The sequence below is a fragment of the Cyprinodon variegatus genome, unplaced genomic scaffold (genome assembly GCF_000732505.1).
Source record: "Cyprinodon variegatus isolate N-32 unplaced genomic scaffold, C_variegatus-1.0 Scaffold293, whole genome shotgun sequence".
NCBI lineage: Eukaryota > Metazoa > Chordata > Actinopteri > Cyprinodontiformes > Cyprinodontidae > Cyprinodon > Cyprinodon variegatus.
In genome coordinates this window covers 864,611-884,923 of record NW_015150746.1, presented here as the reverse complement: position 1 = coordinate 884,923, position 20,313 = coordinate 864,611, and the positions used below count along the sequence as shown (strand labels likewise).

At 36.1% G+C, this 20,313-nt stretch overlaps 1 protein-coding gene across 13 annotated transcripts in view; it reads left to right on the top strand.

Annotated features, from left to right (window-relative positions):
- The first annotated feature begins 9,997 nt into the window (after nucleotides 1-9,997).
- The window catches only part of LOC107090390 (membrane-associated guanylate kinase, WW and PDZ domain-containing protein 1-like), a 124,480-nt gene continuing 114,164 nt past the window's right edge, over nucleotides 9,998-20,313 (top strand). For 5 of the 13 annotated variants that reach the window (XM_015383736.1, XM_015383728.1, XM_015383729.1 and 2 more), the window contains exon 1: nucleotides 10,001-10,872. In XM_015383736.1, the coding sequence (XP_015239222.1) occupies nucleotides 10,575-10,872 (298 nt within the window). In that variant the 5' untranslated portion in view covers nucleotides 10,001-10,574. Of the gene's footprint in view, nucleotides 10,873-20,313 lie in introns of all 13 variants that reach the window. The other 8 variants (XM_015383730.1, XM_015383741.1, XM_015383735.1 and 5 more) reach the window with 5 other exon arrangements.

The following is a 20,313-nucleotide window of genomic DNA, read 5'->3' as shown; positions in this document are numbered from 1 at the left end:
ATGCTTTATCCGAGGGGTGCTGGAGCCTATCTCTAGCTGTCTACAGGCGAGAGGCAGGGTACACCCTGGACAGGTTGCCAGTCTATCGCAGGGTAACACAGAGACAAACAGGACAAACAATCATTCACACACACACTCACGCCTAAGGAGAATTTAGAGAAGCAAATTAACCTAACAGTCATGTTTTTGGACAGTGGGAGGAAGCCGGAGTACCCGGAGAGAACCCAAGCATGCTCAGGGAGAACATGCAAACTGCATGCATGTTTTTCTTGCTTCAAGGCAGCAGTGCTACCCACTGCGCCACTGAGCAGCCCAGCAGAGACTATATAGTGGATTTTATACCGAACTCGGTTAACTGACCATTCAAACAGATGATAACTACATTGCACTCCCAGTTGATGACATGACTTGCCTCCCGCACAGTGCCTGTGCCAACTCTGGCGCTGTAACAGCAAATCCCATAATGCTTTGTGAGGACAGCTCTCCACAAAAAGCATTCCGGGATATATCTGCTTGTCTAGTGACCATGGATGATCACTACTTTTTTAAGGTGCATTGTGGAAAATTTTGAGTACATTACTTTTTCATCCACTAGACAATCGGACACTCATTTAAAACGGCGTAACCACTACATAGTTCCCAAATACAGATTAGGGCGGCCATTCGGACACAACAGTGAAGCTGTCTACAAGACCAGACAGAGCAGACTATAGTTTTTGAGGAAGCCTAGGTCCTTCAGTGTATGCAGCAAGATGCAACATATCTTCTAGAAGTGTGATCTCTTTCCTCCCATTATTTGTTGGGGTAATATCATCAAGAGAAGCTCAACAAACTGATAAAGAGGTTATTGAAAATACTCTAGAACCTATAGAGATGATTTAAAAAATATTTCTTTATAAATTAAATAAAGCAATGAAAAACTTTAGCGTCCTCTTCATCATTCTGTTGTAAAACTACTGTGTCTTTGGTCAGAGGCTTCACCAGCTCTGCTGTAAGACAAACAGCAACAGTACATTTTTCTTGCTTACAGCAATTAAAATCTACAAAAACATTTTGAAGAAATCCTTACAAGAGTAAGAATGACATTTATTTTTTTTCTCTGTGAACAATAAAGTATTTGTAAAATTAAAATGAATACAATTGCCATTCAAAAATTCATTAGATGTTTTTTAAATTCCTTTATAATCCCTGTTGTATTCTGAATATGTCTCACTTTTCCTTCAAAATTAACAAACAGGATGCTGGGTTTCTCACTCCAGGGGTGCTGTAAAATGGACTGAGGATCGGTCTTACTGCAACCATCTCTCTCTCTCTCTCTCTCTCTCTCTCTGCTCTCTGACTTTTTCATGCATAAAAAAACCCACTATTACCTTATAAAATGCTGGAAAAAAAGGTTGTAACCTAGAAAGAAGGTGTTATGACCTAGATAGACCTTTTTGTTTTAACAGGGTTAAACCTTAGCTCTGTGTCTTCAAACAGACATCCACTGCTATACTTCTACAACCTCTTATGTTCTCTTTCCTGAATCAAAACAATTAGCATTGCTGAAGGTTGGTTCTGACATCCATTTATTGTGCAATTATAGAGGTTGTTTTGTAGGCAAAGCTTTATTAAGTTACTGTTTAATTTTTGCCTGTCCAAAATGTGTATAGTATATCAAACTTCAGAATAGAACAACAAGAGAGTACTGTTATGTAATATTTGGCAGTATATTGCATTTTGAAGACAATGCATTCATGCTCTGGTTTCCAATAATACATGTTGTGCAAGATTAATATTATTTCTTAAATACTGAAGTTGGGATATGCGTCACACTGTGCTATCGATTCAATTAATCTCAGTTTATTTCTATAGCACAAATTCAAAACATATGTAATCTCAAGGAACTTTACCGAGCCTATTCTACTAGATCATACAGTCTGGGCATATTATATTTCTTCCTCCTTTGTGACCTTTAGCATTTTGAGCACTATTATTTGTGTCAGATATAGTCTAATATAATTAGTCTAACAGACCAAATGTCACAGTTTGATCTATTCTTGTTTTTTACAGCCTACCTTGAATGCACCATTTACCCTCTTCCTGATTTCCTCAAGGGCATGCACCTTTTTTGCTGCCTATTTAGCCCATAGTTTCTATCTATTCCCTGGAAGACTCTGAGGGAGTCAACCCAAGAAAGGACACAGGTCTCGATAACATACCTGGGGTGGTGTGCAAGGAGTGTGCAGGTCAGCTGGCTGGTGTCTCACAGACATTTTAACACCTCGCTGGAGCAATCCATCGTGTCAGCATGCTTTGAGTCTGATACCATCATTCCAGTCCCAAAAACTGAAGTCACCTCCTTTAATGACTACCAGTCTTTCGTACTGCCTCCCATCATGATCAAGTCCTTTGAAAAACTGGTTAAAGGACACATCGTATCCAGTCTCCCCCCAACATTCGAACTGTCCCAGTTTGCCTACCGGCTTAACTGCTCCACTGAGGATGCCATCTCCTCTGCTCTTCACCAGAGCCTGGCACACCTGGAGGAGAAGAACACCTACATGCAGACGCTGTTCCTCGACTTCAGCTCAGTTTTCAACACCATCATCCCACAGCATCTCCCTATAAATATTTAATCCTCTGTGAATTGTTACTTATTAATTATCATCCTCCTCAAAAGGATATGCAATATTTGTTCTTAAAACATGTTGCCCAGAGAAGCGAAACTCCTTTGCTTTTTACTGTGCTGGCACCAGAGATCCAAGGGAGAAGAGAAGCAGCGTCCTTCAGAAGCCAAAGCATGCATGGGAACCGAAAGATCCAGGAGGGTAATCCAAGCCATGGTCAGAAGACAGGTCTAAGGGCAACAGCAGGCAGAATCCAGGTAGCAGTCCAGAAATCACAGAACAGGCAGACAGAGCAAACAGGGGCGGTCGAAAACTCTGAAGTCCATGGGCAGAAAACAGATCAGGGACCGGTAGAACTTAACACAGGGAACGCTAGAGTTAGCTTGGCTAAGAAACTTAAATAATCTGGCATTAAAGGCTGGGGTCTAGAGGCCTAAATAGCAGCAGGAACAGGTGAATGTGATAAGAGCCAATGAGCAAAGACCAGAGCAAAGCATTAGAGAAAAACAAGGAAATACAAATTTTTCCAAAATCAAGAATCTGTAATTTTAACAGTATATAACTAGTTGCTCTTAATGTTTAATGCTAATGGTCTTCTAGTTTCTCCCACTTCATTGCCTGTGTTTTTTTTGTTTGTTTGTTTTTTCCTTTATCGCCAGTGGGTCACATTGGGTGAGAAACATTCACATTTCTTTTTACTTAGCTTCTTTTTATGTATTTTTGTCTATTTTTTCTCCTCTAAATGTATTTGAAGAATTAAAACAATTTTATTATTATTAGGTCTAAATGGCTTCTTTGATAAAAGTACTAACTGTAATAAATAAAACCACCATGTTGGCATAAACCAGACTGTTGAAACATTTAAAATTGCAAGCTGTAATACTTTATGACCAACAGCTGTTAACAAGGGGATTTCAATAATTATAACCTTTTTTGTCAAATGTGCTAACTTGGCATGACAAACTAGTAAAAGCATAATTTGATGTTTTCATTTTCTGTTATCTATAATTTTTATTTTTTACTATCTACGGTAACATTCCTCAGAATATGCAGCTAAAGTTCCGTGAATACTAAATATCCAGATGAGGAGTGTGACAGGAGCTGGACGGAGGTGAGGTAAGTAGTGGTATTTCCAATTCTTTGCCAAAATCTAATACATTTCCAATATGATTTTTTATTTTTACTGTTCAAAAACAAATCTAAAAAGTCTGCCGTGTTTGCATTTAAGAATGACAAATCTGTGGCCTCAGCAGCACACATATCAAAGTACATAAAAGGTCCTCTATAGTTTGGAATTAGATTTGTAGTTGACAAATAAATCATTAGAGTTTATTCAAAGTGAATAATGAGGACTAGTGAAACCTTTGGCTATGTAACTTGTTTTGTTTGTTAAGGCCCCTGAAACCTTGGATGCAGTTTGCATGACAAAAATCAATAAAATATTTGACTTGCTGGTTAATGTTTATCACTGTGAGTATTCTGTGGACTAACGGAATTCCTGCGATTTAGCTGCTCAATATCTGTAACCCATAAGAATAAACACAGGCATGGTCCTATAATACTTGATGTTTTGTGTGGGTTAAACAAAGAACCCTTTCTTTAGAGTGGCTTTGAAGGACCACTTGGTGAATAGTTTAGTTTGTTTTTTCTCTTTTATTAAAGCAAAGAGACTCATTGGGCGCATTCCTTCCTTGATTCTAATAGTTGGATCTCATGGAAATTTTTATAGGATAGATGAATTGATTGAAGTACTGTATTTGCCATGTTACATTGCTTATTTATTTTGCTTTTTATGGAAAGTTGGAGAGTTGAAAATAAAACAAAAATCATCATAGCACTTTTTTACGCTGATTGATGATTGCAAATCTAAAAGTGTCCAATTTCTCATAAAGGTGAGATAAATCAATTAATACCATTTTTAATTCAGTGCAGTTTTATAATGAATTAATGTATTTCCACAGGGGTCCGTTTCATGAGGTAGGTTTACCGAAAACGCTAAGTTGTCTAAACCTGAAAACAGTGAAACTCTTGACTTTTCCAGTTCACAAAGACAGTTTATTCAACCTTTGTCTCAGTCGCCGTAATGACATTCTCCCCAGAATTAACCTGGTGGGGAGCAGGTTTTCTTCAGTAAACTTGGAGTGTCCTCTCTCTCCGCTCTCATTACAGCCAATCACGCTGTTTCATTTCCTGTTTTAGTCAGATTTTTGTCATAGTTTTGTGCATAAAAAAAATATAAATCATTAAGTTCCATACACACATTAGGTTGTAAAAAAACACCTTGCATGTCCGTTTGACGAGGATCTTATTAAAGAATGATCAGCATTTTTTTACAGAGGATTAAATATTTATAGGGAAAGGATTCTACAACTCAGTTGACAGGGCATCAGATTACTTGTTTTTGGTCTGTTTAATATGAGCGAGATGTGGATCATTTGATTTTTACTTAGTTATATTTACAGTACATGAAGAACTACTGAAATTATTTTCAGATTACACATAAATAGATTCATTAATTCCGCAGGGGAAAGGGAACTACTTTAGGGTTAGGGTTAGGATTCACTCGATGATTACAACCTAATAAGCCTACTGGCACAATCTGAAGCCATTCTATGGGACTGATGGCCGCTTATAACTGCCAATTGTTGGGATGATAACATCCGAAGCGCATCTGCAAACAGAAACTTTACTGTGTAAAAGTAGACTGAATTAACATGAGGAGGGTCCCATGAGAGGATCTGACCAACGTAGCTAAAACTTCATCAGAGTTAATTACGCGAGGACTTTTTCTGCATTCTGTTTTTCCTCTCCACTGTTGCTTCATGCTTGCTCTTCATGGACAGGTTCTTTCTTTCAACCTGTGTTATCCACCTGGACTTCCATCTTCCAGGTCTACAGACTGACCAACTTCCTCTATCTCCACTCCACAACCAGTTTCAGGCCTGGGTGGGGTGGGGTGGGGGGGACGGGGGGCAGCCCTATTCTTTGCTCCCGTTCATGCATATCTATCAAAATGTAGCGCTATGTTTCCTGCCGAGGTCTAAGCGGCAAAGACAAAGTAAGTGTATCAATAAATTTCTTCTAATTGTTAGTTTCTCTTCGTGTGAGTTTTTCAGATTGAAATAATCCTCTAATATTTTCACTGTAACAACAAGGATGTATTCCTGATATCTGAGAAAAAAAAAATTCTTTGTCTAAATGACCATTAAAAAAAAAAAAACATGACATTCTCCACATCTAGAATAAACATTATGCAGTCTAGAAATTAATTTCAGATCTCCATATTCCTAATATTACTGGTGAGGATTTGTATTATTTTAACTATGAAAAAATGTTTTTCAGATATCTTAATTACATATTCAGTCAAGCTGATAAATGTCAGAACGGTCACTTGAAATGTGAAACATTTCTAGATATATAAAACTTAATTATTGCTGGTATATATATCTATATATATATATATATATATAGATATATATGTAAATATATATCTATATATATTTTTTTTTTCTTTTTTTTGCTTTCTAAAATTATGTTTCTGCTACAAAAAAGTAATTAAGAAAATATATTATTACAGTTAGGTGTCAGGTTTCTGTTTCTGTTATAATTTTCTTTTGAGTATCCAGTTTTGCTTTCCTCCTTGTTTTCTAGTTTTAGTTGGTTAATTCTTAGTTTATTGAGTTCTGTGGTTTTTTTCTCAGTTACTGTCTTAGTCTTTGTTCTGTTATATTTTCTTTTTAGTGTTCAGTCTTGCTTTACTCCTTGTTTTCTAGTGTTAGTGGTTTTATTTTTATTTTGCTTTGTTCTTTGTTTTTCTCCAGTTACTGTCCTAGTCTGGGTTCTGTTATGTTTTCTTTTGAGTGTTTAGTTATCTTTTCTCCATGTTTTATAGTCCTAGTAGTTTAATTATTATTTTGTTGTTATTTCCAGTCTTCCAGGTTTCTATTTGTTGCCCTCTCCTGCCCTCCTCTGTTCTCCTTTTTCCCTAGCTCTTTCCCTCTCTTGTTCTGTGCACACCTGTTCCCAGTTTCCTCATTAGCCCCCTCTTTGTCTCAGTCTCCTTTAAAAGCCCTCTCTCTTCAGTTCCTCTTTGCTGGGTCCTCGTCAAACATGCTCCAACTCCTTCTCTCTGAGCCTTCCTCCTTATGATAGTGATTTCCCTGATGTCTCCATGGTTTCTGGTACGTTTCGACTAGTTTTGATTTTTGAACTCTTGGTTTCATGTTTGTTTGGACTTTGTTTTCGTATTTGGATTTTTGGATAACCTGACACTGTGTTCTGTAAACTCATTATTAAATCCACAAGAGATTCACCTCTGTCTCCCTGCCTCTGCTTTTGGGTCAACTAACCATAACCAAATCATGACATTAGGTTTAGGAGTGGGTTGAATAGGAAGAATCTTAGCTTTTGCAGAGGAGATCACACTCTCAACAATAGCCTTATAGACGATATACATCTGCAAAAGCCGAAAGGCCTTAACTTCCTTAAGAAGTACAGTCTTCCCTTTTTATTCTGATAGCTTCACCACCTCCTCCAATCTTCTATAATGTTCAAAGAATTGTACTTGTTCCTGTTTTTTCTAAAATCTACATGTGTTCAGAATGTGTTCAGTTCAGCCACTGACTCTGCTAAAAGTGGTCAAAATTACACTCAAATTAGACCGATACTCTAAATTAAATAAGAGTATTAGCCGTGAAAATTGACTTTTTAAACACATTTACTTCCTCATTATAACATAAACATTAGATGATGATGCTCTGCATCATTGGTGCCCCCTTTCAGTTTAGCTTGTACTTGTGAAAGTATATTATTTTAGCCTTTGATATGTTAATGAGCTGCTCTCAGGTGTAAAATACCAACTTGCTATGGTTATGCTTCTTAACCAATGCCCCCCGCCCCAAAAAAAAATGTTACAGGTGAGAATCTTTTCAGCTGCACAGCATTTACAGCAAAGGCCAAAAAATCACAGGAAAAAGGCCTGATCCATATATGGAGAAAATAAAGTTTTCTCACGTCCTGGATTGTTTCTGTCCATTTCCAGTTTGTTTAACCTTCATCCAGCCAGCTCAAAGCCAGTCGTCAGTCTGTTCAGCCATAACCCACCTGCTGAAAGTTTACTACAATACTATGTCTGAAAATCTGGTTCTTGGATCTGCTTATAACAGCATAAATGTGATTAACCAAAAGACATTCTATGTATGCACCACAAGAGAGAGCTTTAATGTTCTCGATTATATTACAATGAAAAACTTATTCCAGTTTCAGATATCCTGTGTGAGTCAATGTAGAATAACATAAATGGTTAAGCCACAATAATCAGGTTGTCAAAAAGAAACAATGAACAGATCACAGATTTCATAACACTGTACTTTGATAAAGCCAGTTTTTTTTTTTTATATGTACATTACATTTTTTGAAATTGTTTGCAGGCTTCTGTCTTAGAAACAGTCTGCATCTCATCGGTCAGGATAGCCTACATCAGTGTCCTGCATTTGTGACATTCGCTTCCCTGCAGCCATTACTTTTGCCCAACGAAAATGTCATGTGACAGGCAACAAAGCCCACTCTGCAGCACAGAGTGAATAAGAGAGTGGCATGCTAACTGAATAAGTCTAGACATGTATAGGGAGATAAAATAACCCTAATATAATGCAAACATTTTATAGAATGCAAATTAAACCTTTTCACTCTAAAATAAATGGTTTCTATAAGAGTAGCAGGAAGTTAATCATGATAGGGTTACAATGAAAGCTTTAAAACACTGAGGTTAAATGAGATGGAAAGGTTTATATTATGTGGCGTTATCAAGGCCACTGGCCTCACAGTGCTAGAGAGCCATGTACTATACTTTATCTAAACAGACAGGAAGCACACAGAGCCTGCTGTTTTTTTGGAGTAGCATGTGTTTCTCGCACATATTCTCACTGTCTTACTACCCCACAGATCTGTTATTTGCACCCTGTGTGGATAATTAAATTGTATATATTACTTGCCAGTGGTGAGGAATTCTTTGTCCACAATTAAATTGGACTGGTTAGAAAAGAAACCTAATTGACCTTTAAAATGTGAACTCCAATTCAAGGCTTTGTATCTTTAGGAGACATATGCTTACCAATTTACACAGAACATCAGCTATTTTAAACTATGTTAAATGACAAACACCAATTATTAATATTTTTCTGCCACCTTAATTTGGGCTGTTCTAAACCTCTTTATTCCTGAATGAGCCATAACTCAGTTTCCAGTTTGCTCTCTAAATTGCTGTTGCAACACTGCACATAGGAAACAGCCTCATGCATCCTATGCTTCCATTTTAATTTGAATATACAGTACTGTTTTAGTGAAGTTCCAATATGTGAGCTGCATAGGTCAAATGATCAAACCTATGCATTTTTTTTACCCCGTTTGAAGTCAACCGACATTGATTGATTGTAATTCAGCAGTCACATTAAATGCAGAGTAAATACATCTATCACTATATATCACATATATTTTTTATTTATAAAAAGGGTTTAATTCATTTAAATGAACAGCCATAGAGTGACAAAAAAGATCTTTGCTAGCAGAAGTTATTGACAGATTTATTTTTTTCCAGGTGATGATGCCACTGATAAAAATGCTATTTAAATTAACATCTTTCTTACATATACACTTTCAATATATAGTGCAATAAAATTTGCAATTTAACAATAATTATAATGTCAATTGTAAACCAACAAAGAATGACAAGAATGTGAGTTATACAAAGATACTTGTCATTGGTCATTTGTCATTTTGTTTATTTATTTTTTTTTAGCTAAATTTGATTTTCTATAGCAGAGAACAAATTCATTCTGTAAAAAAATGATAGTTCTTGCTTACATTATAGACCCTTTAGTTAGAGCTAGGAAGATTGGATACTTCAGTAACATTAGATATGGATCAAAACCTGGTATTTATCACAACGACCCAGTGATTCTTTTTTATAGATGGTATTACTGATTTTAAAGATCTGCACTTTTGCAACCAGTGGGACTATGTTAAGAGCAAATCCAATGTATTTAAGGGAGGTGTATTTCTATATCCACTTTATTTTTTTTTTTATAAACTTTATAAACCCAACATTTAACCTTTAGAAACATTTTGGTAGAATTTCATCCAAAGTTCCTCTGGAAAATAATCTGAAGCTCTTTCCTGGATAAAAAGTAATTATTGTTTATGACTTCCTTCATAACAATAGTAGACTAAATGGGCGGGTTGGAGTTTCCACCTTTAACAACCTCCTCCAAGCAGCAGCTGTAAGCGCGCACACAGAAGCGCCCCTAATGATCGAGGCGCTCCTAATGCGCGTTTCCATGCCTTGGAAAAGGACAACAAGCTGCCAGCTGTATATACCAGATGATCAGACGCAAGGATCACCGCTATCTGGGGCGCAGAGGAATTTAAAGATCCGCCAGGTTTGGGGTTGGCTTGAATTTTTTTTCTTTGACTCTTTGGCGTGACGTTTATGCCCTCCTCCTCCGTCTCCCCATCCCAAACGGTGAAGAAGGAATTTGAAGCTTTACCTGTTTAAAGGAGACGCCTTCTTTCATCGAAGTTTAAAGATACTGCTTTCATTTTTCCCCTATAAAAAGGTTTAAAAACAAGGACAATCGGAGAACATTGGTTTACTTAAAGAAAAGAGGCGGAACTCTTATATTATTCCAAAAATAATCATTCGGGGAGGGATTACACCCAATTATGAGGAATAAGAGAGAGTGCTGCTGTTAAAGGTGCGGAAGCAACAGAATATATAGAAGTCTGGATTTTGATGTCCATTGTATGTGTGCGTGAAGGAAACAGCATGCTTTGGCTAAAGAGTAAAGATGTTGCAAGTTGAACCCAGATGACAAGTAGTTCTTTTGTGAGGGATAATCAGTGCTATGAAGCAGCTCATTCTTTCTCAAATCCTCGGAATTTTGGGATTTTCTTTGGAGATTCGGCAGCATGGCAAAAGTCATTCAGAAGAAGAACCACTGGATCACAAAAGTAAATGAGTGCACGATTATCCGGGACACGAGTGGGGAGTTGAACGTGGAGCTGCACGGTGGAGCGGAGAATGGAGAGTTTACATACATTGGAGATATCAGGGAGGATGCTGTGGTTTATCAGGACGGAAAGCTGTCCAAGGGAGAACTACTGCTAGACGTGGAGGGTCTGTCGGTGTCTGGATTACCCCTTTATGACATCTACACTGTGATCAACTGCTGCAAGGGACCTGTCAGGTTTAAAACTGTTCGACAAGGTAGGTGACCACGTTAAATCACTTGCAAGTGCGCATACGTAGGCACCTCTGCCACGGTTTGAGCCTGCTGGGTCTCCAAAGTTTTGTTTGGGACCACAATCTTTAAATAGCAAATTAAAACGAAATGCCAAAATGAATTTTAGAAGTTTTGCTTTAAGTATAGGTAAACATAAGAGGATTAGGGCCACTGGAAAAAAAAAGTTAACTGATTTTAAAATGTTGTTTCAGTTTAATATGGGGAAAAAGTCAGTATTCTGAGATTAAAGTCAGTATTCTGAGATTAAAGTCAGTATTCTGAGATTAAAGTCAGAATTCTGAGATTAAAGTCAGTATTCTGAGATTAAAGTCAAAATTCTGAGATTGAAGCCAGTATTCTGAGATTAAAGTCTGAATTCTGAGAAAAAAAGTCAGAATTTTGACTTTTTCCCATATTAAACTTAAATAGAATTTAAAAATCAGTTAACTTCTTTTCAGTGGCCCTAATCCTCTTCCGTATAGATGTGTAGGTTTGATAAAGGAAAACTAGCCTGAAAATAAAAATAAAAAAAGTATTTTAAGAATACATTGTACCTTTTTAACCTTTTCAGTTGTGTTCAAGGGTGTAAAAAGTTGTGACAAAAACTTTATTCCACTTACATCCTTGCAGTATTCAGTGATTTGTAATAATTCATTTTCTGGCTCTAATTATCACTGTTAGAGTGAATGCAGACATTTATCAGCGTAACTGTCTGACACGGATATGCTAACCCTATGTTTGACAACCATGCTGTAGCTCTAGAGATGCACTTATCCGTTTATAAAGTCTCCAATATTCACAGATTAGCTGGATCGGATGTTATCGGATGAATGATGCCAATCCACACAGCTTTGTTTTCATGACATATAGGGACATTTAATTGACTTGCATTAATTTTATGTGGCCTAACCCAGATCCTTACACTAAGCCTAACCTAACCTAAACTGAATTTACACCTTAGTCCTAAACCTAACCCCAACTCAAAGAACAGAACTTTACCATATAGGGACCAGTATAACCTGTAAGTCCCTGCATGCAATATATTTTACAAAATACTTGCTCCAAATTGTAGGTAAAACAAAATCACAACTACACACACATGTTTGTTCTGCTATATGTAGTGAGAACCATGTGTTGATTTCCATTGACTTCCATTGATTTTCAGTGATTTGTAACCATTTCTATGCCCTAACCCTAAAACTAACCCTTAATCTAACCTGAAAATTATCCCACATATTATTGTACATAATATGAATTATTAGCAAATAAAGTCTACATTTTAAGTAAAAATGAACAAACTACAGTTTAATGTAAGGAGCACTGCAAACAATGTTGAAATGCAACATGTAGCAGCTGCCTGAAACTGTCTGTAAATTTCTGTGACTGCGATGCTGTGTATGATAGGCTACTAAAAAAAATGGCTGAATGGAATTATTGGATTGGTGTAATTTATTCATTACCTTATTCTGCAAATTAGTCAATATTGGAGTGCATCCCTAAGTTTTAGTCTATTTATTATTGTTAACATCATCATCATAATCATCATCAACATGCTCTTGCTTCATCTTAATTAATTGCATTGCATCTAATTGAGCTGTATCTCATAATGTATCTCATACAAAGTTGCTTGAGTCTGCAGTGAATCTCATGCTGTCAAATATAACAACTAAAAATACCAAGCAACTTTTTATTTTCTTTTTTGCATTGTAAGTAACTAGCACAGTATTAATGCTGTTTATAATGTGAGTGAAGCAGAGACTCTTTACTGCTGTTGCTTCTCCCTCCACTTCAGCCTGGAGTGAATAAGGTTTGACATTATGCTACTCTGACAGCCATCTTGTCCTTATTTGTTGAACATTGCCAAAGTCACAGGGGATGGGACTTAAAGGGATATAAATTAGACCACTAACTACACTATTAGAGCAATAATTGTGTCCAAGCAATTTACTAGAGTGATTTGTGATTCAAGTCAGATCTCTGTACTTTGGAAACTTTTTCAGACATAAACCCCCTTGTTTGTTTTTTTTTTTGGGAACAAGAGCTTGAATCTGATTTCCTGATGTTGAATGCATTTCTAATGGCATCTCTAGGTATCGATAAATATCCAAGTTATCAGATAAAATGTTCAGAGGTCTTAACTGTTTCTGAATGATGAGCTTACCAAGCCCTTCAATCTCATCATGGCAATATAATTTAAAAGTAAACTGTTGCCCATTACTAGAAGACTCAGGAGTAGTTTATTATTTTGCAATTCCTGTTTGTGTACTCATGCAGTTTGACCCATTGCTTACGGCCCGCTGCGTGCACATCTGGCAGTTAGAGACCCAGAGTTTGTTTGTGTGTGGGTTGTTTGTTTCACTACTAAAGTGTACAATGATGGTAAAACACAGATTGGTAAGGAAGTTCTGCTTTTCATTGCAGGATTTTATGAAAAATAATGTTGTTACAAGGTGCTATAAAGAAAAAAAGACTACAAAATCTGCTGTCAATGTATCTGGGTTATTAGCATTGCAAGAGGGACAAAGACTGATTTTCCAGCGATAATAAACATTGTGGCATAAAAGAGATTTTGACATTTCTTAATCATCTCTAGAGCATTCAGGGTTGCATTTAAGCTTCAAAGGCATCAGTGTTATGTGTTTGAATCAGAGTTTCACTCCAGTGACCCTCAAACCTTAATGGATTCTTTATAGGATGGTGATGTCATGATCCACCAGACTATTTGTGTTATTTTGTCAGCTCTGTATGTCACCTTGCTGCATTGTTGGGCAAAACTTCCCTTAGCTTCTCTATAAGCTTCTTATACAGTTGCAGCAAACACCTGTTCCTCAACTAAATAGGGCTGGAGAATTTAGAAAATGACATTCCTTTATTATTGTTGAATTGTGTAATAGAAACTGCCACTGATTGCCTCTGAAATCAAATTTTAATATTCAGTTTTAAATGATTATTGAAAGAACTGAAAGGTTAGAACCAGTTCTGATCGTTTTTCGATTCTTAGTTCCAGGTGTGACCATAAAAGCTAGTGGATGTCTATCCCATTGTCCAAGTATATTATCTTCCTAGTATTCAGTCTGTTTGCACTATAGATGTCTATTTTTCTCTTAACTCTGTAAGTTTGTCTTTGTATAATTCTTTAAAGTTTCCAATTAATAATGACCTTAAGTGGCTCATGTCTGTACTTAAGTTCCTAACAAACAAAAAAATCACGACAGTTGAGACAAAAACAGTTATTATTTTTCTTATTATTAACCTCTTTCTCCCTTCTACAGTGTATATCTTTTTCAATTTCAAATGATTATGTTATATCTTTGTGAGTGGGTCATGGTGCAGTTTTGCAGGAAACTGTTGTGGCTTTAAAAACTTAATGAGATGGATTACCCTGTCCATGTGTTGCTACTCAAATTTGGTCTCAAAGATTTTGACAGATGTATGGTAAAGATTAAAAAGAGCACAACTGTTTTAATGCAGAAAAAAAAAATCATATGATTTAAAGGCAGAATTTGATTAAAAATAGAAAATGCAGAAATGTAGAATAAACAACTGTAATTGTTTATTCACTGTAATTGTGAAATTCGAGAAAATGGTCCTCACTATGGTTTTTCTACAAGTGCATATATGTGTATATATATATATATATATATATATATAAATCTAAAACAGTCAACAGCCTTCTCATTATCTGTAAAAAAAAGTTAATGAAAATGATGTTTATACTATGTTAGCTGTAAAGTCTGTCTAACAGTTTCAAATGTAAGCTTAAGCTTTCTCTATTTTCTAGTCCTTAAAGCCTAGTTTCTGTTCCTGTGCACATTCAAATGAAGTTTCTCACATGTATTTGATAAGAGGAGTAGTGCCACCTATAATGGAAAATCATTAACTGTGTTATACAACTGTTGTTTAGGGCCAGTGCACCATCTTTGCCTTTGTACTCCATGTCTACAGAGGATATTTGACCTCTGAAACTAAAGTCACCACCTTGTTTCAAAGCTTATAACTGACATTGTGACATTGGGTTTTGATACTCATTTATCCAAAATGAGCTTCTTGCTTCTAAATATTCTAAATATAAAAGCCTATCAAGTAATGAACTATGTTCTGAGCAGTGCCATACTGAGAATGAAATCCTAGTCCACCTGTCATCAGTTTTCTGCATGACTCAGCAGATTCTCCATCTCTAATTAAATGGGGGGTATACTTTGACTATCTGAGCGCCTTACAAGACCTCCTTTGTGCTTGGTAATCTGTGAGGCTCCCATGCACAACCAGGAAGGGCTTAGTTATCCAAGCTGTCCCGTAGCAGATGATAGATCGGCGAGACTGATTTGATCGTTATCCTTTTCTTTCCATACAAATGTGGATCATGTTACAGTTGGCTACACCACGCACCTGACTGCTGTAAATTGAAACGGCATCAGTGTATGCTAGAAGGTGCTCCACAGGTGTGTTTCTACTGAAGGTAAATGCTGACTGAAAAGGTATGTAGAATAGTGCTCCCTTGTAGTATTCACTTTAAGGTGTTAAGCCTTGTTGCACATTTTGTTGTTTGACCATTATGTCCAGATTAGTTGGTTCTGAACCATAGCACACATCTGTCCCTTTTTGTTCTAAAAATGCATTTTTTTGCATGCAGTTTTCCTTTGAATGCTTTAATTCTCGAAAAATAAAATTATAAACTTTAAATATAGTGCATTAATCCCTTGCCCTTCTTTAAGCTGTTATCATATTCAAAGTATTAAAATTGTACTGACGCAAGACAAATGTAGCAAAGTATCATTCTGTGGTGCAACTGTAAGGTTAAAGTCCAAAGAAGGAGTGTTATAAAACATGTTGACTCTTTTCTCTGTGAACGTCATTAAATCAGTTTCAGTTGAAATGTTTGCCTTTGCTGTTCAGTATATTTTATCCAAGTAAAGGCTGCGGTTATAGAAGTAAACGGCGTAAGTCCTTGATAATTAGATGTGCAACAGTAGGAATGTACAAACAGAGGTTTTTAATGAATTTCTTTTATTTGTTTTTTCTTCTTTGTGACAAATGGAGCCTTTGACTTCCTTGATTCTGCCTTAAACCAAAACTCAAATAAAGGAAACCAGGCTAGTTTGCTGCATACTACAGATTCCAGAGAGTTGAGGCATTAACTGGCAATACAAACTACAATTTACACACACAGTTCTCAGTTGTGTTCTTTCCACTGATATCCTGATTTTCTTGCTTTTGTATTTTGTACTGTAAAGTGATTCTGAGCATAGCCCCTTTAATAATTCACGATTTTAATATTGTATTGTAATCTCGGAGTCACTAATAGCTGACTCCTTAGTGAAAACAGAAGCATTATCTAGCTTTAGTCATTCTGGTACTTTATACAGTCCTTCTTAAGTTGGTATCTAAAACATATTCACATATTTCTAAATGTGATAAATGTGTCTATACAGTCACAACTTAAATTTCACAGTTTATGCTGCAGTCTATGATTTAGTAGCTCCATCAGTCTGCTTGTCCCTTAAGCCTGTACCTCATTTAGTTCTTCTCCTTTTGAGTTTTCTGTTGCAGTTGACTGAAGACATCTAAAACGGGAACTTAAACTACTGTAACTCCTCCTTCACAGACTCATCACAACAAACGGAACAAATATTTTGTATTGTATTCAGTTTGTCATTCTTTGTCTTATCTTCTTTTGTTCTATATTTTATCTGCCTTTTATGCTGCCTCTTGGCCAGGTTGTCATTGTAAATGAGATTTTTTTTGTGTGTGTGTGTGAAATATCAAACCTTGTGGTTGTGTTTGACGTGTGTGTTTTATTCACCGTGCCTTTACAGAGAGAAGGCTACAATTTCAAACTTGAACTCGATTTGCACTGAAGCCTCAAAAACAATAAATCAGAGATTGATTTTTTTTTTTTTTTTTTAGCGCTAAAGGCTCCAGACTTTATCTGGACTTTTTCAGAAAAATCATTACTCACAATTTATTAAGGAGGCACAGCAAGTTTTATATAAGCTAGAGTGCAGCACTAATTGTGGATGCTCTACCTCTGTGTGTTTATCTTTCAAATAAAATGTGGTTCAATCTAAAAGTTCAAGACAACACAACTAACTCAAATATAAAAAAAAAATGCTGTTCACCTTCCTCGTCTCTATAGAAAAAAATATGCCACAAGTTGTGATTGAACATTTGAATCTAAATAAAGCCCAAAGTATATGGAGCAATATCCTATAGGTTGACCAGAATCAGCTATATTCCTTAAGTTTTTGCACACAAACAAGAAATATGATTTTAGTTCCCCTTCACTCTCAATAATGACATGACATGGTTGAATTAGTGCAAATATGCATGGTGTCTATCTGTGCACTCTCTATGTTAAAGTGCTTATCAGAATGCAGTGGTGGAAAAAGCAAAAGTACATTTACTTGATTACTGTACTCAAGCACTTAAGCATTTTTGAGTATCTTTACTCTACTTGAGTATTTTTTGGGGGGCTACTTATAACTTTCACTTAACTACATTTCAAAGTCAATTATTATACTTTCTACTTGACTAAATTTGATGGAAGCTGTTAGTTACTACTTTCTTTTGGATCGGCTTAGGACCCTTAGGACTGAATTTGGACACCACTGTTTTAGAAATGTAATGACATTCCACAAATGGGAGAAACTCAGGGCAGATATTATTTGTAGTTTATAGGTTTTATTAAGGCTTTCGTTGTTGCCATGTGGTCAAGTTATTCAATAGGATGAGTTCTCAAATCACAGTTGAAGTTTCCTTGTGGTATTAGATTCAACTTTAAACCTCTATTTCATAGTGAAAGTGGGGTTTGTTTTTAAATAGAAATAACAATCAAAATAGTTGTTCTTATTTTTTTGTGGCACTTATGTGCTAAAGTTCTTCACAGGTGCAGCAGAGTAGATCTAGGGGTCAGTACATCAGGTGGTTTCTGAAAGTTAAAGGGTTCTTTAAAATTACTTTAAAATTTAGACAGAAATGCACTGATATTACAATATTTTGTTTGTGTTTTTGAATACTTAAGTACTTATAAATGCATATACTTTTGAATACTTAAGTATTTTCAAAAGTGAGTACTTCAATACTTAAACTTGAGTAGATGTTTGACAGAGTAACTTTTACTTGTAATCAAGTAAGATTTGACCATGACTATTGGTACTTTTGCTCAAGTACTACTGTTGAGTACTTTGTCCACCATGTGTCCGAATGACAACCATGGAGAAAGTAACTACGTATTTCTGACTGTTTTTTGAAAATAGCACTGTGTAATGCTGATCTAAAGGTACATATCTGAACAGGATTCTGAGAGCAAAGCAAAAAATGTGCCCTAATAATTCATGGTACCATGTTTAACTAATCCGAGCACATTTGCACAAGGAAACCTCTGGCTTAATATAATCAATGGAAAGATTATATCATTACTGTATCTAACTGTAATTAATTCCGGAAGAATAGTGAGGGTAGACAGCTCCATTAAGAAAAAAGCAAACAAAAATAAACCCTTTTAATTTAAAGAAAACACATTCTGAACGGCTTTTTAATTTAATTTGCAATATTTTGGTGTTAGAGACCCGCTTTAATAATCATGGCCTGTTTAAGAATTGTGTTCTGTGAAAAAAGACATTTGAGTCTCTAACTTCCTGGAGAACATTCTTTATAATTATATACCTTTCTTTTATACACATAAATGATCCCTTAAGTCTCTTTTTTACGCTTATTGTGTCAAACCTCATCAACTTCTTTAGTTGAAGGTACTAATTTTACTGTGATTTTTAATCATCTTCAGACTAATGTAATTTATGTTTGTCATAATGTAAGTATGATTGTGTTTTTTATCTGAATAAAAGGTCAGCATAAGAATTTCTCATCCTTTACCGTCTACTCTTATCTTTCCATTCTTGAAATGTGAAGGTTACTGGTAAGCTTTTAAGTGGCTGACCCGACTTGGCAGGATTTAACAGTATAAACTGCTTTATGAATCATTATCTAGCGATATTGTGACACCAATGTTTACACTGCTGTTTAATCTGAAAGCATCTTCTTACCATATGTACAACATTTAGCCGTTGCAACTTAGCTTCAGTCAGCATGTGGTGATTATTAATGATGTGCAACGATGCAGTAAGTGCTACAGAAAAGCCACTTTACTTTAACAGATCCATTGTTGTTATTACACAGCAAACCACTCATGTGCTGTTAAAAGTGTATGAGGCTGTGAAGACATCCTATTGGCAGGACATGGGTTGGAAATATTTAATGAGTTGCCACGCTGTTGTTACAGTGCTGCAAGAGATTAATTTGCTCAGACTCTAAAAGCCTCTAATGCCTACATCTCTCTGGAAGGATCATGATTTACTTTATGGTAACAACAGCGCAGGGAGGCAGACGATGGGGAGAAAGTCTGCTGTGAGAATGAAATGCTATAAAGAATAAACATAATCTTCGAGATGGCATCTAGGCTGAGATGAAGTAAGTTTTCTCCTGGAACATCCTCAGAAAATTCTGTTAGTCATCATGTATGCTTCATCACACAACATCCAGACTTTGGTTTGGTTTAGTAAACGCTGATAAACTTACAGCTCCACAGTTTTACTTATAAGAAATCCTAGCACTGTAAGTCAACATCCCATCGTCAATATTTTTAAAATTTTAAGGCATGTCTTATTCCATCTTGATTATTTTTAATAAATTACTTGTTTAACCAAAACCTCAAACATGATGCCCTGCTACTCAACTTTTTTTTTGTGACACTGTCTATTATCCTGCTAAAAGAGACCAAATGTAATAAAGAATGATGGTCGCATGAGAGGGTGAAGATCATCTACAAAAAAAACTAAGCATGAATATAAGTACCATCTACATGAAAGACAGCCTGCAAAAACTTTCTTATATTATTGCATACATCTGTCTGAATAGTGCATAAACAAATGGGTTTATAGCTAGACCATATGAGCAGGCCCTTCCAACTAACGTCTAGCCATTGTAATATAGGGGCCTCATGTATAAAGTGCTACCATACTGAATATATGTCCATGAAATATAAAATTATAATGCTTTAAATATTATTTGGTAGGTGGACACTGGATTTCCCAAGTAGTTTCTTGAGCTGAGTTTGATTTTCAACAAATTTGGACATATAAAGGAAAGGTGGTTGGTAACAGGTCTACAGTATATACGTACACAGTTTTATACATCTGTCTTTTTTTTCCAACTGTAAGTTTTGAGATTTCCCTTTGCTGCCAACTTTTTGTATGAAAGCTGTGCAGTTTTTTATTCATGCGGCTGCTGATCCTTTTTCCTAGCCTGGGTGCCATTCCGAACTTAGTCCCGCCCACATCGTTTGAGGTCGGGAAGTTCGGTCTGGCATCGCTCAATAGTAGCACGAGTATGCTCGCACAATATCTGGCGGGCCAATCAAATTGTCAGGG